At 42.8% G+C, this 19971-nt stretch overlaps 1 protein-coding gene across 11 annotated transcripts in view; it reads left to right on the top strand.

Annotated features, from left to right (window-relative positions):
• TSPAN9 (tetraspanin 9) overlaps nt 1-19971 on the top strand; it is a 133823-nt gene extending 113852 nt beyond the window's left edge. For 3 of the 11 annotated variants that reach the window (XR_006933106.1, XR_006933104.1, XR_005845306.2), the window contains one exon: nt 8815-9430. Coding sequence is in view for 1 of the 11 variants with exons in the window: in XM_046909682.1 (XP_046765638.1) it covers nt 6634-6784; nt 8815-8843 (180 nt within the window). In the remaining 10 variants the exon portion in view is untranslated. Of the gene's footprint in view, nt 1-6633; nt 6785-8814; nt 9431-9553; nt 9701-19889 lie in introns of those variants that run through there. The other 8 variants (XR_006933107.1, XR_005845308.2, XR_005845312.2 and 5 more) reach the window with 7 other exon arrangements.

The raw sequence follows: 19971 nt of genomic DNA, 5'->3' as shown, positions 1-19971 counted from the left end.
ATGTACCTTGTTCACAAGGTACACAATTGATGATCTTGCCTTGAGCAACTGTCCTGGCACACTGCAAGCTTTAGACCAGGCAAAGCCTTTGAAGGAGGATAGAATCCAAGCTTGGGACAGCTGAGTGTACCCAGCACCTGTCCATGAGTCTATCCTTCTACAGGGTACATAGGCAATCACCTACTTACCTTACTTCTTACCTCATGTGATCTGTGACAGAGTGCAGACACTAAAAGATCTTACTCCCTGGCTGCTCATCAATGTATACACCAGTGATACTGTTAAGGGAGAATGTAACAAAGAGTGACTGCAGGGCTCTGGAACCAATGAGCTGATTTACTTGTTCCTGCCAGTGGAGCAGAAAGGCTTGGGTAGGAAGGCAACCAACCTACTGGTTAACATATTGCACAGCCAGTGCTTCAGGCAGAGCTTTGGTTTTTATGACCACACTTCCCCATCAGAGATGAAAAGCACTGGTGTCATGGTTTTATGATTTTTGTTATTAGTATTCCACATCATAACATCATGTAGAGCACTGGGAGTTAAAGAATTAATGCTCCACTTTTGTGGACTGCTGTTTTTTCCAGATACCTAGTTCTGAGAAGAACTACATACCTCAGAGGACTTTTCATTTCCATTTTCCATTCAGAGGGAAGATAAAACTGTTTGCAAGTCATGAGATGTCTCCTTTTTACTCATCTCTGCAATGTTTATGCTCCCTAGCTGTCTCGCCTTCAGCATTAGAGTAAGGCTTTCAGTTTTTGAACACTCATTTTATTTTATTTATTAGCCTCAATTCCAGTAATATTATATTGTGTTATCTTACATTCTGATATCTTATTTAGTAAATTAACTTTCCTCCTCAGATTGTTGCCACCATTTTGTTTTTGGGTCCATCTCCCTACTCTTTCCCTTTTTCCTTTTTTTCTTTTCCTGTGGCCTGGGTCTGTGGGTCCCTCACTTTGTTAGTCACAGAACCGGGCCAAAGTGGCCCATAAACTGTTGACATCTGGAATGGCTCAGGATGCCAGACAGAAGTTGGGAAAGAACATCTTTGCTAAGAGGCTTTTCAGCCTAGCTAGAAAAACTTCACCCTACGTTCATCAGGGCATGGTGACCGAAGTCTAGAAACAAGGGAAGGCAGGGCTGCTCTAAAAGAGGGGAAAACCAGGAGCCAAAGTTGTCCACAGCAGTGCCCTCAGTGAACTCAGTAGACCAAGACTACACTGGAAGCCAAAAAGAAAACTGCATGTACGCAAGCCCCTGGATCCACCAAAGTCTCCAAAAGTACTGAGGTGGCTGAACAAAGCCATGGTGAAGCTGCTGTCATCTTTGGGAGGTCATACTGATACTGATCTGGGAGGGTTTCTGATTATTTGGAGAGGCAATCAATCTCTTCTCTCCCCAGAAAGCAAGGAAGAGTACCCAGAAACCCATTGGCTAGTAAGCCTGAGAAAGCATTCATAGGAGCTACTTCCAGGTGTATGAAAGACAAGAAAATGAGTAGGGAAAGCCAACACAGATTTACCAAGGTCCTCAGAATCTGATAAATTTCCATACTGAGACAAACATCCAAAGAGTGGAGAGTGATGAGTGGCTTGGAGTTAAGCATGCTCTTTATCACAGTTTGCACAGTAACTTTGTAACCCGTTGAGATATGGCTTAGATAAGTGGAAGATGCAGTGGGCGAATAACTGTTAGATTACTAGGTTTAAGGGTAGTAACCAGCTGTTCGAATGTTCTGAAAGTGAGTTTAACACTTCCATTTCTTAGGGATTGATACTAAGGCCAATGTCATATAATAACTTTTTATTATTTTTTTAATTGTTTTTAAAGACGGCACATCAAGAGACATTACTATTACATTTTATTTGTACTATTACATTTTATTTATTTACCTGGACTACTTTGTTTGGTTTTGTGCTCCTCACTGGAAGAAAGGCATAGACATCCTGAAACAAGATCAGAAAAAATCCATTGGGATCATTTGGGATTGTTGAATGTATGACATACAAGGAAAATTTGTGATAATTGGGTTTGTTAGTCATAGAGGGAGGAGATGATCTCACTGTTGTCATCAGCTACTACATGGAAGGATGCATGTAGTCAGGCTTTTCTTGGAGATATGCAGTGATAGGACAGAGGGCCACAGTCACAGGCTGAAACAAGGGAAATGGTGAGTAGGTTTTAGGAAAAGAATTTCCACTTTGAGGTTGGGGAAAATTCCAGTTTGGTGCTTAGAGTTATTTAGAATCTCCATCCGTGGGCATGTTTGTAACATGACAAGGTGTCCTGGTTTCAGCTAGGATGTAGTGTCTGGTATGATGCTATATTTTGCCTATAGGAGAAAAACAGTGTTGATAACACACTGGTTGCCAAGCAGTTCTGTGTAGAGTCAAGGACTTCTTAGCTTCTTGTTCTGTCCTACCAATGAGGGAAGCTGGGAGGGGACAGAGCCAGGACAGCTGAGCTAAACTGGCGAAAGGAATGGTCCATACCATATGATGTATGAAAAACTATAAAACTGTGGGGAGCTGGCCAGGGGGAGCTGCCTTGGCTCAGGATCTGGCTGGGTATCTGTTGGTGGATAGTGAGGACTGTGCAGTCTTGCATGTAGTCTGCAAGGTGAATAATTCAAAAATTCTCTGATTCTATGTTGTATAGCTTTATCAGTCAGGAATATTCAAAAATAGAGACTCTCACAAGAAAAACAAAGATTTCAGAAAGAAAATTATAGTTGTTTTTTGCAGTTTTCATGAAAACCAGCCGTCAGCATTAACAGTTTTTTTTTGTTTGTTTGTTTGTTTTTTTTAATTAGATTTGTCATCTGGATAATGAAAAGAGGCTTCTAAAGCAATTCTTAATATGCAATCTTAATGTACATTCATTCAATGCCTTTTTATATAACTTTTTCTCTTGAGATTTGAAAGCAGACGTATCTCCATTACACCCTAATAACAGCAATTAATACTAAGTTTGTGTTAATGCTTCTCCTCCCTGTAAAGATATTGTTGCTCTGGTACAGACTTCCTATTTTAGGACTAATTTGTGTTGTTCAAAAATGCTTTTTCCCCATACAACTTGAATCAGAGTTCTTCTAGGATGGGCTTCTGAAGTATTCCAAGAGTAAAACAAAGCAAGGTACTGTTAGAGCTAAGACTAAATGGTGGCTACTTTGCAGTATTTTTGCTGGGACAGGTAGTTAGCAGCACCATGATGTTTTCAAGGCTGAAGTAATTCTAGGGTACTTATGGCCACAGAGGTGATCAGAGGACTGGATCACCTCTCTTTTGAGGACAGGTTGAGAGAGCTGGGTTTGTTTAATATTGAGAAAAGAAGGCTCTGGGAAGGCTTTCCAGAGGCCTTCCAGTAGCTAAATGGAGCACACAGGAAAAATGGAGAGGGGCTCTTTATCAGGGAGTGTTGTGATAGTATCATAGAGTCGTAAAATATCCTGAGATGGAAGGGACCCACAGGGAACATTTAGTCAGCTCCTCACTCCACACAGGACCATGTAGATATCAAACCCTATGTCTGAGAGCATTGTCCAAATGCTTCTTGAACTCCAGAAGCCTTGCTGCCATGATCACTGCCCGTAGGAGCTGGTTCCAGCGCCCAATCACCCTCTCAGTGAACAACCTTTTCCTAATATCCAACCTAAAACTCTACTGTCGCAGCTTCATTCTATTTTCTTAGGTCCTATTGATTGTCATTAAAAAGAAGAGATTAGCACCTGCCCCCCATGATCCCCTTGTGAGGAAGCTGTAGGCTGCCCTGAGGCCTCCATTCAGTCTCCTTTTCTTTAGGCTGAACAAACCAAGTGATCTGAGCTGCTCCTAGTAGGTCTTGCCCTCTAGAACCTTCACCATCTTCATAGCCTTCCTTTGAATGCTCTGTCCTTCTCATTTTGTGGTACCCAAAACTGCACACAGTGCTTGAGGTGAGACTGCACCAGTGCAGCACGGAGTGGGACAGTCAGGCCTGTCCCAGACCTGTGCCTGGTGCGTGCCAGGATATGGTTGGCCCTCTGGGCTTCCAGGGCACACTGCTGACTCATATTCAACTTGCTATCAACCATAACCTTCAGATCCCTCCAGCTGCTAGTCTCCCAGTCTGTACATGTATTCAGAGTTGCACCACCCTAGGTGCAGGATCCAGCATTTGCTCTTGTTAAATTTCATGTGGTTGGTTGTTGCCCAGCCCTCTCATGTGTCACGATCTTTCTGCAAGGCCTCTACCCTTGAGGTAGTCAACACCTCCTCCCAATTTTCGTGTTGTCCGCAAAATTACTTAGTATTCCTTCAAGTGCTGTATCCAAGTCATAAATGAAAACAGTAAAGAGAACTGGCCCTAAAATGGGGAAACCGTACTAGTGACAACTGGATGGATAACCTTGTCTTAAAAGGAAATTCAGTTCATCAAACAGGAATTTCCCCAACCTGTGTTGGCTGAGACTAATGACTGCATTGTCTTTCTGGTGTTTTTTCAGTAATGCCTAGAATAATCTCCTCCATAAATTTACCACGTATTGAAGTAAGACTGACAGGCCTGTAATTAACAGAGTCTTCTTTCTTGCACCTATCAAAAACTGGGATGACATTTGCCTCTCCAGATTCACAAGAAGTTTGAAAACTAACTGGGAGAGATCTGATGACATCAGCCAGCTCTTTGAGTACTCTGGAGTGGGAATCCTGTTGGGTCCCATAGACGTATATGCAGCCAGGTGGAACTGTAAATTTTGCACAAGTTCAGGACTGGCTAGGACTTTATCGTTACAACAGTCCTCCAACTCAGGGTTCCAGGGGTCCCAGAGCTCATAGTTGGTTTTGAAGACAGATATGGAAGAAGGCATTACATGCGTCTTCTCTTTAGTGTTATCTCTAGTCCTCTTTTTGCTGTTAACATATTTTAGAAGCCTATTTTTCTTGTCCTCCAAATGACTGACCAAGTTTTGACTGCACAGATTTCTCCGTACAATAGCTAACAGTATCTCTGTAGTCCTCCCATGTTGTCTGACCTTGCTTGTAGTGCCATACACTTTCTTTTTCCACCTAAGCTCTAGAGTAGGATCCCAGCTAAGCCAAGATGGCCTGTCCTGTGGGCATGACTTCTAACACTGTTCCTGAGTTCTTAATAGGTTGCACTTAACAATGACCCCAGTGCCTTCAAAAGCACTTTCCCAGGGGACCTTGCTAACTAGTTCCCTGAGCAGCCTGAAGTCTATTGTCCCCATATCCAGGGTTGACATTTTGGTGGCAGTTTAACTCCTGTCACCAAATATTTTAAACTCAGCTACTATGCTATGGCCAAGGTGGGCACCAACTGCCACTTCACCTGCAAGATCCTCTATGTTTACAAGCAAGCAATCTAGGAGGTCACCTTTCCTAGTTATCTTTAGTACCTTTACCAAGAAGTGGCACAGCTGTTTAGGAATTTCCAGAAGGTGTTTCAGGAATCTCGTGGACCTGTTTGCATCAGCTGTTTGGTACTCGTTAATGTCTAACAAGTTGAAGTCACATGTAAGGACAAGGGAGGCTGATCTAGAAATATCTTTTAGTTCCTTAGAATAATTAGTCTAAGCGTGGCCTGTAGTAGACTCCCACAACAACGTGTGCTTGTCCCTTCATCCTGATTCAGAGGCTTTCAACTATGTCATAACCCAACTGCAAGCTCCATAAAATCCAGCCCCTTGCTCATTTACATTGCCACCTCCCCATCTTGCCTGCCCTTACTGTCACTTCTGAAGAGCCTAGAACATCACGACACATCAATCACTAGACTCTTCCCACCAGGCTTCATTTATGCCAATAATGTTGTAGCTCTGGGACTGAGACAAGGTTTCTAGCTCCTGTTGGTTTTCACTAAAACTGAGGATAGGACATGGGGTAACTGTTTTAAACTAAAAGAGAGTAGATTTAGTTAAGACATTAAGAATAAATTCTTTACCATAAATGAGGCACTGGAGCAGGTTGCTTAGAGAAGTTGTGGATAGACCCTCCCTGGAGGCGTTCAAGGCTAGGTTGAATGGGACAATCTGCTCTTCTGGGTGGTATCTCTGCCAATGGTGGGGAGGAACTAAATTATTCTTAATATCCCTTCCAATCTTTTATGATTCTCCATGCATCTAAATTGAAACTGGGTTAGTTATTTCAGAAGTGAAGCCATGCCTTCGGCAGAGGTCCAAACAATAAAAATGCTGTTAGCTTGGCTCTAAACAGCCATGCAGGTAAACACAGTTTTCCAAATAGCAAACTAGAATATAACAAGGAAAAACAAGGATTTCACAACAAGACCAATGTCAGAAACAAATTTAGTTCTTCTCAACAAAGAACAATTTTGATGATAAACTTTATCATAATCATGATAATAAAGGACAAAAAATAATAATTGCTAGGGAAGTGTAATGTGCCTAGGCATATTTTTATACTTTCAGTCACTGGAAGTCAAGACCATGCATAACTATGCAGTGAAGTTAAGCAGCATAATTACATACAAATCACTGTTGTGTCTTAGTCAGCATATATTCTCTCAGTTCAGCCTCTGAAAGTGTTATTCATTTCACTGTGGCTTCTGTTTAGAAGTGAAGTTTACTTCCATGTAATGCACTGTTTTTGCCTTCCTACATATCTTTAGGAAATTTCAGTTTCAGGATGGAGAGTCTGCTGGACAGACTCCGTAAAGCACATGTTCCTTCAGCAATTCTGCTCACTCCTTTCTGGACTGTCTCTTTCATGTATCTTTCAACTCAGAGAACTTCCCATCTTTTTCATCAAAACAAATCCAGGTAGGTAGTCACTGAAGTCAGTATGTATCCTTACCAACCTTTTTTTTTTCTGGTGCTTTTTGCTATGTGGATCATCTCTTTAACCAGAGAGACATGCAGACATCATCTGTGTGGATTACCTCTGAAGGTTTGATCATAGGATGGGCATTTCCAGCTTTTTTTGTTAATAGCTATATTTTGGCAAACATCATCTTTCAGTTGGATCTGTGTTTTTTATTGATCCCTCTTCTTCTCTAGAAATGGAAGCTAGGTACTTCTTTGTGATGCATAAGTAGTTTATAAGACAGGCTTATCATGGCAGATATGTGTGTGCTGTGTCCTGTTGCACATCATAATTTTTTGTTCAATATTGATTCCCAATGTAGCTTTAATATTTGATGTTATGATGGTACAGCTAAAGCTAGTATATAATACTGAGAGTAAGCCACGAAACAAAGAGTCACAGAATGGTTGAGATTGGAAGGGACCACTGGAGGTCATCTTGTCTAGTCTCCCTGATCAAGCAGGTTCACCTAGAGCCAGTGGTCCAGAAGATTCCACAACCTCTCTGGGTAGGCTGTTTCATTGTTTAGTTACTTGTATTGTAAAGAAGTGTTTCCTGATGTTCAGACAAAGCCTGATGTGTTTCAGTGTGTGCCTCTTGCCTGTCACCTCTCACTGGATACCACTGAGAAGAGCCTTTTTCCATTTTCTTTGCAACTTCCCGTTAGGTCTTTGTATACACTGAAGAGGTCCTTCCAGACCCTTCACTTTTCCAGGCTGAAGAGGCCTGCATGGAATGGAGAGCTTGTGAATTCAAATATACCATCATATACTTGAATACAATTTTGATTAAAAAAAGTAATAAGAATCCAGTTGATAGGACAGGATGAATTTTCAGTCATCACTTTTCTGGATATTTAAGACAGGTTTCATCTGTAGCATTGGCAAGTGAGAACAATACTGCATGTTATCACAGAATCATCATAGCATGGCTTGGGTTGGAAGAGACCCCAGTGATCATCAAGTTCCAACCCCCCTGCCAGAGGCAGGGTCATCAACCTCCAGATCTTGTACTAGACCAGGTTGCCCAGGGCCCCATCCAGTCAGGTCTTGAAATTATCCCTATTTAAGTATAGAAATTATGGCAGTGATAATGTTTTGTAACTCTCCTCATACCAAGGCACTATCATTCATCTAAATATACTTGTTTATGATTTAATCAAAAGGCACTTGAACCGATACAGTGCCTTTTTCATGCCAGCAGGGGACCTGTGAATTTTGCATCAATAAAACTCCATTAAATTGCTTGTTTCAGTAGGTTGCTGTTAGAATTAAACAAGTGTATGGAGTTGTGGAAGTATTTGGAAAATTTGACAAATAATTGATTGTGCTGGATCTTGTCACACCAGTAGGTCTCTTGGAGCACAATAAAAGTCCCATTCCAGTTATGCGATGGTCAAAGGATTTCAAATCAGATTGCTGGCTTGGAACTTCTGCTGCTTGAGGAAAAATCGGTGCTGCTGACTCTCATCTTTTTTTTTTTTTTTTTTTGACTACTCAGAGCAACCAGCATGGAAATGAAGGGAAAACATCAGATTCAAGCCAGTCATCTTGAAGTTATTGAGAGTGTTTGTTTTCCTACATCTGATGAGACAGATGGAACATGCCACCCTCTGATTTCTGTACAGTCTTTGGTCCATATATAGTAGCTGTTTGCAGACAGATGGTAGCTTGGCTGGATCAAATTGAGCTTTTTAATAGGACACTTACATTGCTTACAGTATGATCAATTTAGCAGATATACATGAACTGCTTAATGAAAGGGATATTGCAGAGCCTCATTTGTGGTCCTTGTTTGGCAGAGAAGATATAATTAATAATGTCATTGCACTAAAAGTCAGCTGTTCAGTGGTCATGATAGCTGCCAAATGTTACATGATGCAGATTCAGGAATACTTCATCCATCTGTCAATACTTTCAAATCATTCTGGCAAGGTTTGTATTTCTATTTTAAACTGTGTAAACGGAAATTGCTCTCATTCTTTCAGTGCTGAGGACAGTGCATGCAGGACCGTGAACCTTTAGGTGTGGGTGAGAGGAGCAGATTCTGTCCCACAGTGGAACAAGTCCAAGACCTCCTCATGAAACTGAATATATGTAAGTCCATGGGGCCAGATGGTATGCATCCCAGGGTTCTGAGTGAAATGGCTGATGTGGTTGCTGAGCCACTCTCCATCATATTTGAAAAACCATGGCTGTTGAGTGAAATCCCTGGTGACTGGAAAAAGAGAAACATTACTCCCATTTTTAAGAAAGGGAGAAAGGATTACCTGGGCTACAGGCCAGTGAGCCTCGCCTCTGTGCCTAGAGAGGCCATGGAGCAGATCCTCCTCGTTACCATGTTAAGGCACATACAAGATGAAGAGGTGTTCTGAGAGAGCCAGCATGGCTTTACCAAGGGCCTTGGTACCAGGGTTTGCCTGACCGATCTGGTGGCCTTCTATGATGGAGTGATGGCTTCGGTGGACGGGGGAAGGGCCATGGATGTCATCTACCTGAACTTCTGCAAAGCCTTTGACATGGTCCCTCACCTTATCCTTCTCTCTAAATTGGAGAGATATGGATTTGAAGGATGGACTGTTCAGTGGATTAGGAATTGGCTGGCTGGACACAGCCAGAGGATTGTGTTTAATGGTTCTGTGTCAGGGTGGAGGCTGGTCACAAGCGATGCCCCTCAGGGGTCGGTCTTGGGACTGGTGCTCTTCAACATCTTTATCAATGACATAGATGATGGCATCAAGTGCACCCTCAGCAAGTTTGCAGATGACACCAAGCTGAGCAGTGCTGTTGATACATTGGAAGGAAGGGAAGCCATCCAGAGGGACCTGGACAGGATGCCTGTGAAAACCTAATGAGGTTCAGTAAAGGTAAGTGCAGGGTGCTGCACTTGGGCCTGGGCAATCCCAGGTATTTATACAAACTGGGGAAAGATCTCGTTGAGAGCAGCCCTGCGGAGAAGGACTTGGGGGTCCTGGTGGACGAGAAGCTTGACATGAGCCAGCAGTGTGCGCTTGCAGCCCAGAAGACCAACTGTGTTGTGGGCTGCATTAAAAAAGGATGGCCAGCAGAGAGAGGGAGGTGATTGTTCCCCTGTACTTGGCTCTTGTGAGGCCCCATCTGGAGTACTGTGTCCAGGCCTGGGGCCCCCACTACAGGAAGGATGTGGAGCTCTTGGAGCGGGTCCAGTGGAGGGCCACTAAGATGACCAGAGGGCTGGAGCACCTCTCCTATGAGGAAAGGTTGAGGGACCTGGGCTTGTTTAGCTTGGAGAAGAGAAGGCTCTTGGGAGACCTCGTTGTGGCCTTCCAGTACTTGAAGGGAGCCTATAAACAGGAGTGGGAACAGTTGTTTATGAGGGTGGGTAGTGATATTACAAGGAGGAATGGTTTTAAACTGAGACAGGGGAGGTTTAGGTTAGATTTCTAGAGGATCTGAAGTTCACAGATCCTCTAGTGGAACTTTAGTCTTCTTGATTTTCCTTTTATTTTTAGATTCATCAGGGATCCAAGGATTCTGCTGTTTTAAGTGCTTTTCCCCATCTAATGATATATTTCTTAATTTTAGAAGGAAGATTCCATTTGAAGATGAGTCAGTTTGCCCCATCAGAAGTGTAATTTTATTTTCCGTCTGTCTGATACAGGCTTTTAAAAGGTCATTTTCATCTTTCAATCTTTCCTCAGAGGAATGATATGCATTAATATTTAATAGTAGCAGTCATGCTACAGCGGATGCTGCTACTAATCTTTCCCCTGTTGTTGGGAAAGTTTGTTCTAATTTATTCAGAAATTCTGCCATCTTGGAAGAAGATTTAATAGTGGGACCATATAGGTCCCCATTCTTCAAAAATCCGTGCAACACTCAGCCATGGGGAATCCAGGAATCCTGGGGCTTCCTGTGGGATTTCCTCCTTTGGGAGTATCAGGGGTCCTAATGATGAGCCAATGCACTGTCTTTTAAAGATAATCCATGCCAAACATGTACTGTCACACCTCCCTGGCTCACCAACTGTGCCACAATGGAAAGTGAAACAATGACAGCAGAGAAGCAAGATCCCAGGCTGTAGCAAGTGAGGTATATATATACCTCAGGTATGCAGGGATCTCCAAATGAAATACCCTCACCTCCACTGCCAACCCTTCAATGAGGTCTGGGAAGGGGTGGATCCTGGTATTCCACATCATAACATCATGTAGAGCACTGGGAGTTAAAGAGCTGATGCTCCAGTTCCATGGATTGTTGGTATTTCCGGGTACCCGGTTCTCAGAAGAGAAGAACTACATCTTCCAGGAAGCTCACTGTTCCATTTCCATTTTTTGTTCAGAGAGAAGGATAAAAACTGTCCACAAGTCATGAAATGCCCCTTTTCTTCCCTCTTCCTGCTCATGTGCGGTTGTGTGCTCCCTAGTCATCTTGCCTTCAATGTTAGAGTAAGGCCTTTAGTTTTGGACACTCTTTCTCATTTTATTTGATTTGTTAGCCTCAATTCCAATTATACTGTATTATATTGTGTTATCTTGCAGTTCAATATCTTATTTAGTAAACAACTTTACTCCTCATATTGTTGCTGCTGTTTTGTTTTTAGGCCCATCTCCCTACCCTTCCCCCTTTTTCGCTTTCCCCATTCCTGGGGCGTGGGTCCGTGGGTCCTGCTGCCCCATTAGTTACAGAAGTGGGCAGAACCGGCCCGTAAACTGTTGACAGTTCCCCCCCCCCCCCCCTTTTTTTTCAGGCTGGTGGACCTGTGGACCTGTTGTTCCCCTGTCATGAACACAGATCTAGAGATAACTCTGTGACACTGTATACGTGAATTATCTCCTTTTTGTGTGTGTGTGGTACATATAATGCTGTTGTCTACTTTCTTTGTACCCAAAGTAAATACCACTTCTGGGTGTACAAGTCATTTTCTGAAAGTGTATGTGTTTTTCTACAAAGGGAGCCCAGGATGATGGAAATTTTGAACATCTTAGAAAAAACTGAAAATTATAGGACAGAGGAATTCTAAATGATTTGCAGTTCAACCTGAGGTCTCCCATGTAAAGTGCTAGAAAATTCTTGAATTTAATTCTAAATAGCTACAGAGTAATGAGTATTTTGGGGAGGAATAACTTATAAATCTATATGTATCTTTCTTAAGCATGGATAACCCAGAAATTACATACAAGTCTCATTATTAGAGTATGAAAATATGGATTCATATTTGCATTTGCATTAGCAGGTATGGACATGGATAATTCCTTAGCCAAAGAACATATTGGCAGCTTGGCAACTAAGGCAGTCCACTGTAGTACAAATTGAAGTAATCTAGTATCACAGTTGTGCTTGTGAATGTAAGGAGTTACTCATAGGAAACTCATTAGGTTTTCCGGTGTTTTTTTGTTGTAAAAAAGTTGGATGAGAGATCAAGAAAGATGATGAATCTTTTCTTTGGAATAATATGTTTAGACTAGACATTCATAAGTCATTGCCTATTCCCATAATTTGTTGGTTTTCTTCTCAATAGTTGTCCTTTAACTAGTTCTATTAAGACTCTAGGGTAAGCGTATCAGGTAGTTTAATAACAGATGAGCCAGAGGGATTACAGGTGTGTATACTCTGAACTTAATAAAAGAGCATCTGTACATACTACCTCTTACTTACAGATGCTCTTTTAGTAGATGTTTGGTTACTTGATAAATTGCTTAAATGTGACCTGCGTAAATAGGATTAAAAAAAAAAAAAGAATGTGAACCAGAGATTGCTAATTTGTGATTAAAGAGTTAGAGATGGGGAAATTAAAGCTATATCTAGGCCTTACTTGAAATATTTAATTTCATTCCTTAATCTGTTAAATTTTTGAGTCGTGTGTGTCAATAAACTGAACAAATTGCATCTGGGATAAGAAGAGAAAACAATGAACCTAGTGTGTTTACTTTTGCAGGTGACCTTTGAGGCTAACATGCATTGTATATAGAGGCTAGCTCAAAATGTATCTCTATTGAATGCCTACAGAGTACAGTACATAGTGCAGTAAATGAAATTCCATTAACAGTCTTGTGGGTTTATTTTCAGTTGAACTTAACTTCCATTTTAATGAACTCTACAAAGACAGAACTGAATCTGTGACTCAGTAGGGGGCATAGACTGTGCTTCCCTCAGAAGTAGCCTGCAGAATAAACTCCAACTTTATCAGGTGTTTGAGAATCCACACATAAGCAAATTGTTCTAAGTGTCCTTAAGGAGAACAAGCATTTCCAGATATTAGTTCACAACAGATCAGAAATAATGAGTCATAAATCTGTAGGAACACAGGTTTCATGACTTCTTCTGTGGCAGAGTGACTTGCTTCTTCCTAAAGAAAATAATAGTAAGCTGAAGTAAATAGGTCTGAACAACAGTTGTGGAATTTTTTGTTTGTTTGTATTTGTTTGTTTTTGTATTGAAAGAATTGCACACTGGAAATATTACATTGATTCAGTCTTAGCATGGAGCACTGAGAACTTCAGAGTAGGTTCACTGCATTATACCCAGATGAGTCCAATGGGCAATGGGATTTATATTCTTTACAGTATTTACATACAGGTTTTCTTTCACTTTGTGCATATAATCCAGGTTGACAGTGATTTCTTCAAATAGTGATGCTACTGTGTAACAGTCACAATCTGTAGGAGTTACCTGACCCACAGGTATATGAAGACCACAACAGTGGGTCCACAGGATTTCATAATTAACAAGGAAATTGAGATTTGGTTTCCATGCATTTCTGTACTATATGTTACTACAAATTACTAGTAAGGCAAGAATATATTTAAAGTTGCTACAAAATTGTTGCAAATAAAGCAACTATGTACTTATGATTAGTTACTTATTTGTGTGCCTGTATATATTATTTGAGGTGTTAATTGGGTGCTCTCTTAAGCCCTCAAGGATTGGGGCTGATCAACAGTGGAAAAGATGATCCTTCATAGATAATCTGTGCCACATGGGCAGGTCCTGCTTGACCAAGCTGATCTCTTTCTATGATCTAGTGACCCGTCTGGTGGATGAGGGAAAGGCTGTTGATGTAGTCTACCTAGACTTCAGCAAAGCCTTTGACACTGTCTCCCACAGTATTCTCCTGCAGAAGCTGGCAGTCCGTGGCTTGGACAGATACACTCTTGACTGGGTAAGGAACTGGCTCGAGGGCCAGGCCCAGAGAGTGGTGGTGAATGGATTTAAATCCAGCTGGTGACCGGTCATGAGTGGTGTTCCCCAGGGATCGGTGCTGGGGCCTGTCCTATTTAATATCTTTATTGATGACCTGGATGAGGGCATTGAGTGCACCCTCAGTAAGTTTGCAGATGACACCAAGCTGGCTGGAAGTGTTGATCTGCCTGAGGGTAGCGAGGCCCTACAAAGGGATCTGGATAGGCTGGATAGCTGGGCTGAAGCCAATGAGATGGGATTCAACATGACCAAATGCTGGGTCCTGTACTTTGGTCATAATAACCCCAGGCAATGCTACAGGCTTGGGGCAGAGTGGCTGGAAGACTGTGTAGAGGAAGTGGACCTGGGGGTGTTGATTGACGCTAGACTGAACACGAGCCAGCAGTGTGCCCAGGTGGCCAAGAAGGCCAATGGCATCCTGGCTTGTATCAGAAATAGGGTGGCCAGTGGGAACGGGGAAGTAATTGTCCCCCTGTACTCAGCACTGGTGAGGCGGCACCTCGAGTACTGTGTCCAGTTTTGGGCCCCTCACTGTAAGAAAGACATTGAGGCCCTGGAGCATGTCCAGAGGAGGGAAAAAAAGCTGGTGAGGGGTCTGGAGCACAGGCCTTATGAGGAGCGGCTGAAGGAGGTGGGATTGTTCAGTCTAGAGAAGAGGAAGCTCATGGGAGACCTTATTGCTCTCTATAACTACCTGAAGGGAGGTTGTAGTGAGCTGGGGGTCAGCCTCTTCTCTTGTGTGACTAGTGATAGGACTAGGCAGAATGGCTTCAAGCTGCACTAGGGAAGGTTCAGGCTGGATGTTAGGAAATACTACTTCTCTGAAAGGGTGGTCAGGCACTGGAATGTCTGCCCACAAATGGCTGCCCAGAGAGGTGGTGGAGTCACCGACCCTGGAGGTGTTCGAAGAGTATTTGGATGTTGTGTTGAGGGACATGGTTTAGCGAGAACCATTGGTGATGGGTGAATGGTTGGGCTGGATGATCCTGTGGGTCTTTTCCAACCTTAGAGATTCTATGATTCTATGGACCAGCCAGGAATTCCCAGTGAAGATCTGGTATGTACGGAAAGTCAGGTACAAAGAAGCTCATTTTGGATAGATAGATAGTTCTTATGTCTTTTTGGTATAGATTCATAACAGATCATGTCCTGCTTTCAGCAGAGATAGCATTATTTTTTTTTTCATAGTGTCTGGTAAGGTGTTCTGGATTTAGGATGAGAATAATGATAACATGCTGATGTTTTAGTTGTCACTGTGAAGTGCTTACACTAAGCCAAGGGCTTTTCAGTTTCTCATGCTGCTCTGCCAGCAAGGAGGCTGGGGGTGCACAAGGAACAGTGAGGGTACACAGTCTGGACAGCTGACACAAACTGTTCACTGTGCAGTTCCGTCATATTGTGGAAATCATCAGAGGTAGAAAGCTGCTGTATGAAGCCCTGCAAGAAGTCATAGAAACTGTTGAAGTAGAAGGTGAATTGAGCTAATTTGCAGAAGTGAAGGCTGCCCAGCAAGCTTTAGATATCACTGAATGAGAAAAGTGGTTGGTGCTGTATCTGTGTACTGACTTATGAATGGTGGCAAAGCCCATGTGCTTGTAGAGCAACTGGCAGTGCAGAGGCAAACCTATCTGGACCACTGCATTGTAGAAAGATATTGCTGCCAGAGGAGAGAAGATGGATGTGTAAGTACCTCATGTAGATGCTCACATACTCAAGTATCACGCTACAGAAGAACATCAAAGCAACGAGCAGGTGGATCAGGCTGCTAGAATTGAAGTGACTCAGGTGGACTAGGATTGGCAATGTAAGTAGTTCATAGCTTGCTGAGTTCATTATACCTCAGGCCATCAAGGAAGAGATCATAGAATCATAGAATGGCCTGGGTTGAAAAGTACTATAATGATAATTGAGTTTCAACCCCCCTACTATGTGCAGGGTCGCCAATCACTAGACCAGGCTGCCCAGAGCCACATCCATCTTCCTCACCCAGCCTCCAGGGATAGGGCATCCACAACCTCCTTGGGCAACCTGTTCCAGTATGTCACCATCCTCTGTGTAAGAAACTTCTTCCTAATATCCAAACTAAATCTCCCCTGTCCCAGTTTAAAACCATTCCCCCTTGTCCTATCACTACCCACCCTCATAAACACCTGTTCCCACTCCTGTTTATAGGCTCCCTTCAAGTACTGGAAGGCCACAACGAGGTCTCCCAAGAGCCTTCTCTTCTCCAAGCTAAACAAGCCCAGTTCCCTCCACCCTTCCTTCTAGGAGAGGTGCTCCAGCCCTCTGATCACCTTAGTGGCCCTCCACTGGACCTGCTCCAAGAGCTCCACATCCTTCCTGTAGTGGGGGCCCCAGGCCTGGACACAGTACTCCAGATGGGGCCTCACAAGAGCCAAGTACAGGGGAACAATCACCTCCCTCTCTCTGCTGGCCATCCTTTTTTAATGCAGCCCACAACACAGTTGGCCTTCTGGGCTGCAAGCGCACACTGCTGGCTCATGTCAAGCTTCTCGTCCACCAGGACCCCCAAGTCCTTCTCCGCAGGGCTGCTCTCAACGAGATCTTTCCCCAGTTTGTATAAATACCTGGGATTGCCCAGGCCCAAGTGCAGCACCCTGCACTTACCTTTACTGAACCTCATTAGGTTTTCACAGGCCCACTTCTCCAGCCCATCCTGTCCAGGTCCCTCTGGATGGCTTCCCTTCCTTCCAACGTATCGACTGCATCGCTCAGCTTGGTGTCATCAGTGATGATGACACCAATGAGATGCAATGTATAGATGGGATCATGAGTGACCATGGTGAATTTGACCATGGGCACTATTGTACAGGTTATTATCCATAAATGCAAAACATATGCTTCAGTCAAGCAAACCAAGCAGTTATAGGCTCTCTGGTATGGAGGATGTTAGCTGAAATATCAGCATGGGGAGGCCTCTCCGATGGATCATATCACAGTACTGTGAACTCGACAAGCCAAATACTAAGTGCTTGCAATTGTGGAAGCAACCACTAGATGGTTGGAAACATATCATGTGCCCCATGCCACTGCCCAGAGCACTATCCTTGGCCTTGAAAAGCAAGCCCTAAGACTGCATGACACCCTCGAAAAAAATGAGACAAACAATGGGATTCATTTCACAGAATCACAGGGGTTGGAAGGGACCTCAAGAGATCATCGAGCCCAACCCCCCTGCTAAAGCAGGTAACCTACAATAGGTCATACAAGTAGGCGTCCAGACAAGTCTTGAATATCTCCATAGGAGACTCCACAACCTCTCTGGGCAACCTGTTCCAGTGCTCCATCACTTTTACTGTAAAGAAGTTCTTCTGCATGTTTGTATGGAACTTCCTATGTTCAAGTTTTAGGCCATTACTCCTTGTCCTTCTGCTAAGCCTGGCTTTGTCCATCTGCCTCTCAGCTCCCTTTAGATATTTATGAGCATTAATCAGATACCTCTCAGTCTTCAGTCTTGGGACCTGGATAGACTGAATGGGACCTGGATAGACTGGATCAATGGGCCAAGGTAAATTCTGTGGGTTTCAAAAGGGACAAGTGTTGGGTCCTGCATTTTGGTCACAACAACCCCATGCAACCCTACAGGCTTGGGGAGGAGTGGCTGGAAAGCTGCCTGACAGAAAGGGACGTTGGTGTACTGATGGACAGTCAGCTGATTATGAGCTAGCACTGTGCCCAGGTGGCCAAGAAGGCCTGTAGCATCCTGGTTTGTATCAGGAATGGTGTGGTGAGCAGGACTAGGGTAGTAATCCTGCCCCTGTACTCGGCACTGGTGAGGCCTCACCTTGAGTACCATGTTCAGTTTTGGGCACCTCAATACAGAAAGGACACTGAGGTGCTGGAGCAGGTCCTGCTTGTTTTCCATGCCGTGTGCATTGGTGTAAAGGCACTTCAGCTTGGCTGCTGGACATATCATCTTCTCAGAGAAGCCTTCCCTCATTCCTTTAGGACTATTCACAGTTTTTTCTCTGCTACTTCCTAAAGTGTTGGTGCTCCCTGGCTTTTCTCTGTCAATCGAAAGTACATCTCCTTCCACTGCTGAATCTTGTTTAAAGCTCTGCTAATAAGACCAGCCTGGTCATTTCCGCATGCAAACTGTCAACTTGCTCAAAAAAATACATCAAGCCAGGAATACTAGCACTCATGACACCCAACTCTGCCTACAGGTCAGAGGGAAACTTCCAGATTCTGGAGTTCCCTGCAACTGAAGGTCTGGGTAGTATTCCTGGAATTTTCATTCAGAGAGTCTTCATAGGGAAGAAAGGATCAGTGGGCACGAATCATAAAACTTTCTGGAAATAGGCTGTAAAAGAACTGTGTTATTAAACTTTTTCAGATACCAAGAGCACCTTATTCATGTAGAAACAACTGTTTAAAGAGAGTATTGCAAAAATGCTGAGAAAGACAAGAGGCTGTTTCACTTCCATTAATCATTTTTTTTTTCATATATCATAATGAAACAAACTTCAAATCAAAAAGGCTAGACAAGGATTCACTGTTCCCAGATAAGAGATGTAATGTTATTTTGGAACCTGAAATGTTGGAAAAAGAGACCAGGACAAAAGAATGCCTAGCCACCTAACTCTAAGTCTCAGAGAAGATTAATAGGTCTTGCAATTATTTTACTCTAATAAATAAGTACTAATGATGCATTAATATTTAGTGTTCAGATGGGCACGGCTAATAAATCAGAGACAGCACAGTTCATGATATAATGATTTCAGAAGAACAGAAGGAGGTAAACTAGGTGTAGATCAAGAAAAGACAAGAGAAAGCTACTAGAGCAGGAAGACAACAAGGACATATGGGAAGAGAAAGAGAAGCTCACTTACCTCTTTTTCACACAAACCAGACTGAAGACAAATCAGGTCAGCAAAGAAAAATCCAGAATCATAAGGATTCACAACAGACAAACAATTTTGAATACTATCATATGTGAGAAGGAACACTTTATCATTAAGTATAAGACAACAGGTAATGGCTTTAAAATAAAAGAGGATAGATTTAGATTGACATTAGGAAGAAATTGTTTACTCAGAGAGTAGTGAGGCACTGGAAGATATGGCCCAGAGCAGTTGTGGATACCTCGTCTCTGGAAGCATTCATGGCCATGCTGGATGGAGCCTGGGCAGTCTGATGTTGGAGGTGGCAACTTTGTCCACAGCAGGGGCATTGGAGCTCAATGATTTTTAAAGTCCCTACAAACCTAACCCATTCCGTGAATCTTTGAAGAGTAGATTTGGCACAGAACTGGTAATACTGTTCTTTATCACAGGGTTAATGAAAACACAACTAACTGTCTACTTCTGATTTCACTGCACAGTGATCACAGATCAAATGGGAAGTTCTATATCAGCCATTTTCAGCAAGTATTAAAAAATAGCTAGCTTTCAGTCCAACTGTAGTACATACAATACTCTTGGTCATTCTTCAGAAGACCTGCCCTGTGACTATGGTGGAGTACCTTATTTCTTTAACCAGATATGGTATTGTTAAGTGTGATGAGAAGAAAAAAAAAAAAGTTACTTTTGTGTTTTATTATCAGCTTTGCATTTCCTCTGGGTCTGCCACTGACAGATAGTGGAAGTTGAGATTCCTGTAGATAATAAACCTATAAATCTGCTTGTTATTCAATAATGGCAAACAACAGTAATGCTATGAGAAATCAAAAAACTCATCCAGGCTACTGGGACATTATGACAAATATTTATTGAAATGATAATATTTTAATTACCTCCGTGATTTCTTTACTTGGCCTAGAATGAGGAACTGTGAGGCTGGATACTCAGAGATTGTAGATGACTGCACAAATATGTGTGATGAGGCATTCTTTCAAATAATGTTTTTGTCCTTCCTACAGAACTCTTTCACTGGGTTTTGTTGCTGGGAGAGAAATTGGTAGCCCTGACTTCATCTGCTGAGTCTTCAAAAGTAGAGTTCTG

The sequence above is a fragment of the Gallus gallus genome, chromosome 1, assembly GCF_016699485.2.
Source record: "Gallus gallus isolate bGalGal1 chromosome 1, bGalGal1.mat.broiler.GRCg7b, whole genome shotgun sequence".
NCBI classification, from domain to species: Eukaryota; Metazoa; Chordata; class Aves; order Galliformes; family Phasianidae; genus Gallus; species Gallus gallus.
Note: the sequence above shows the minus strand (reverse complement) of the source record. Positions and strands in the feature narration are given on the sequence as shown.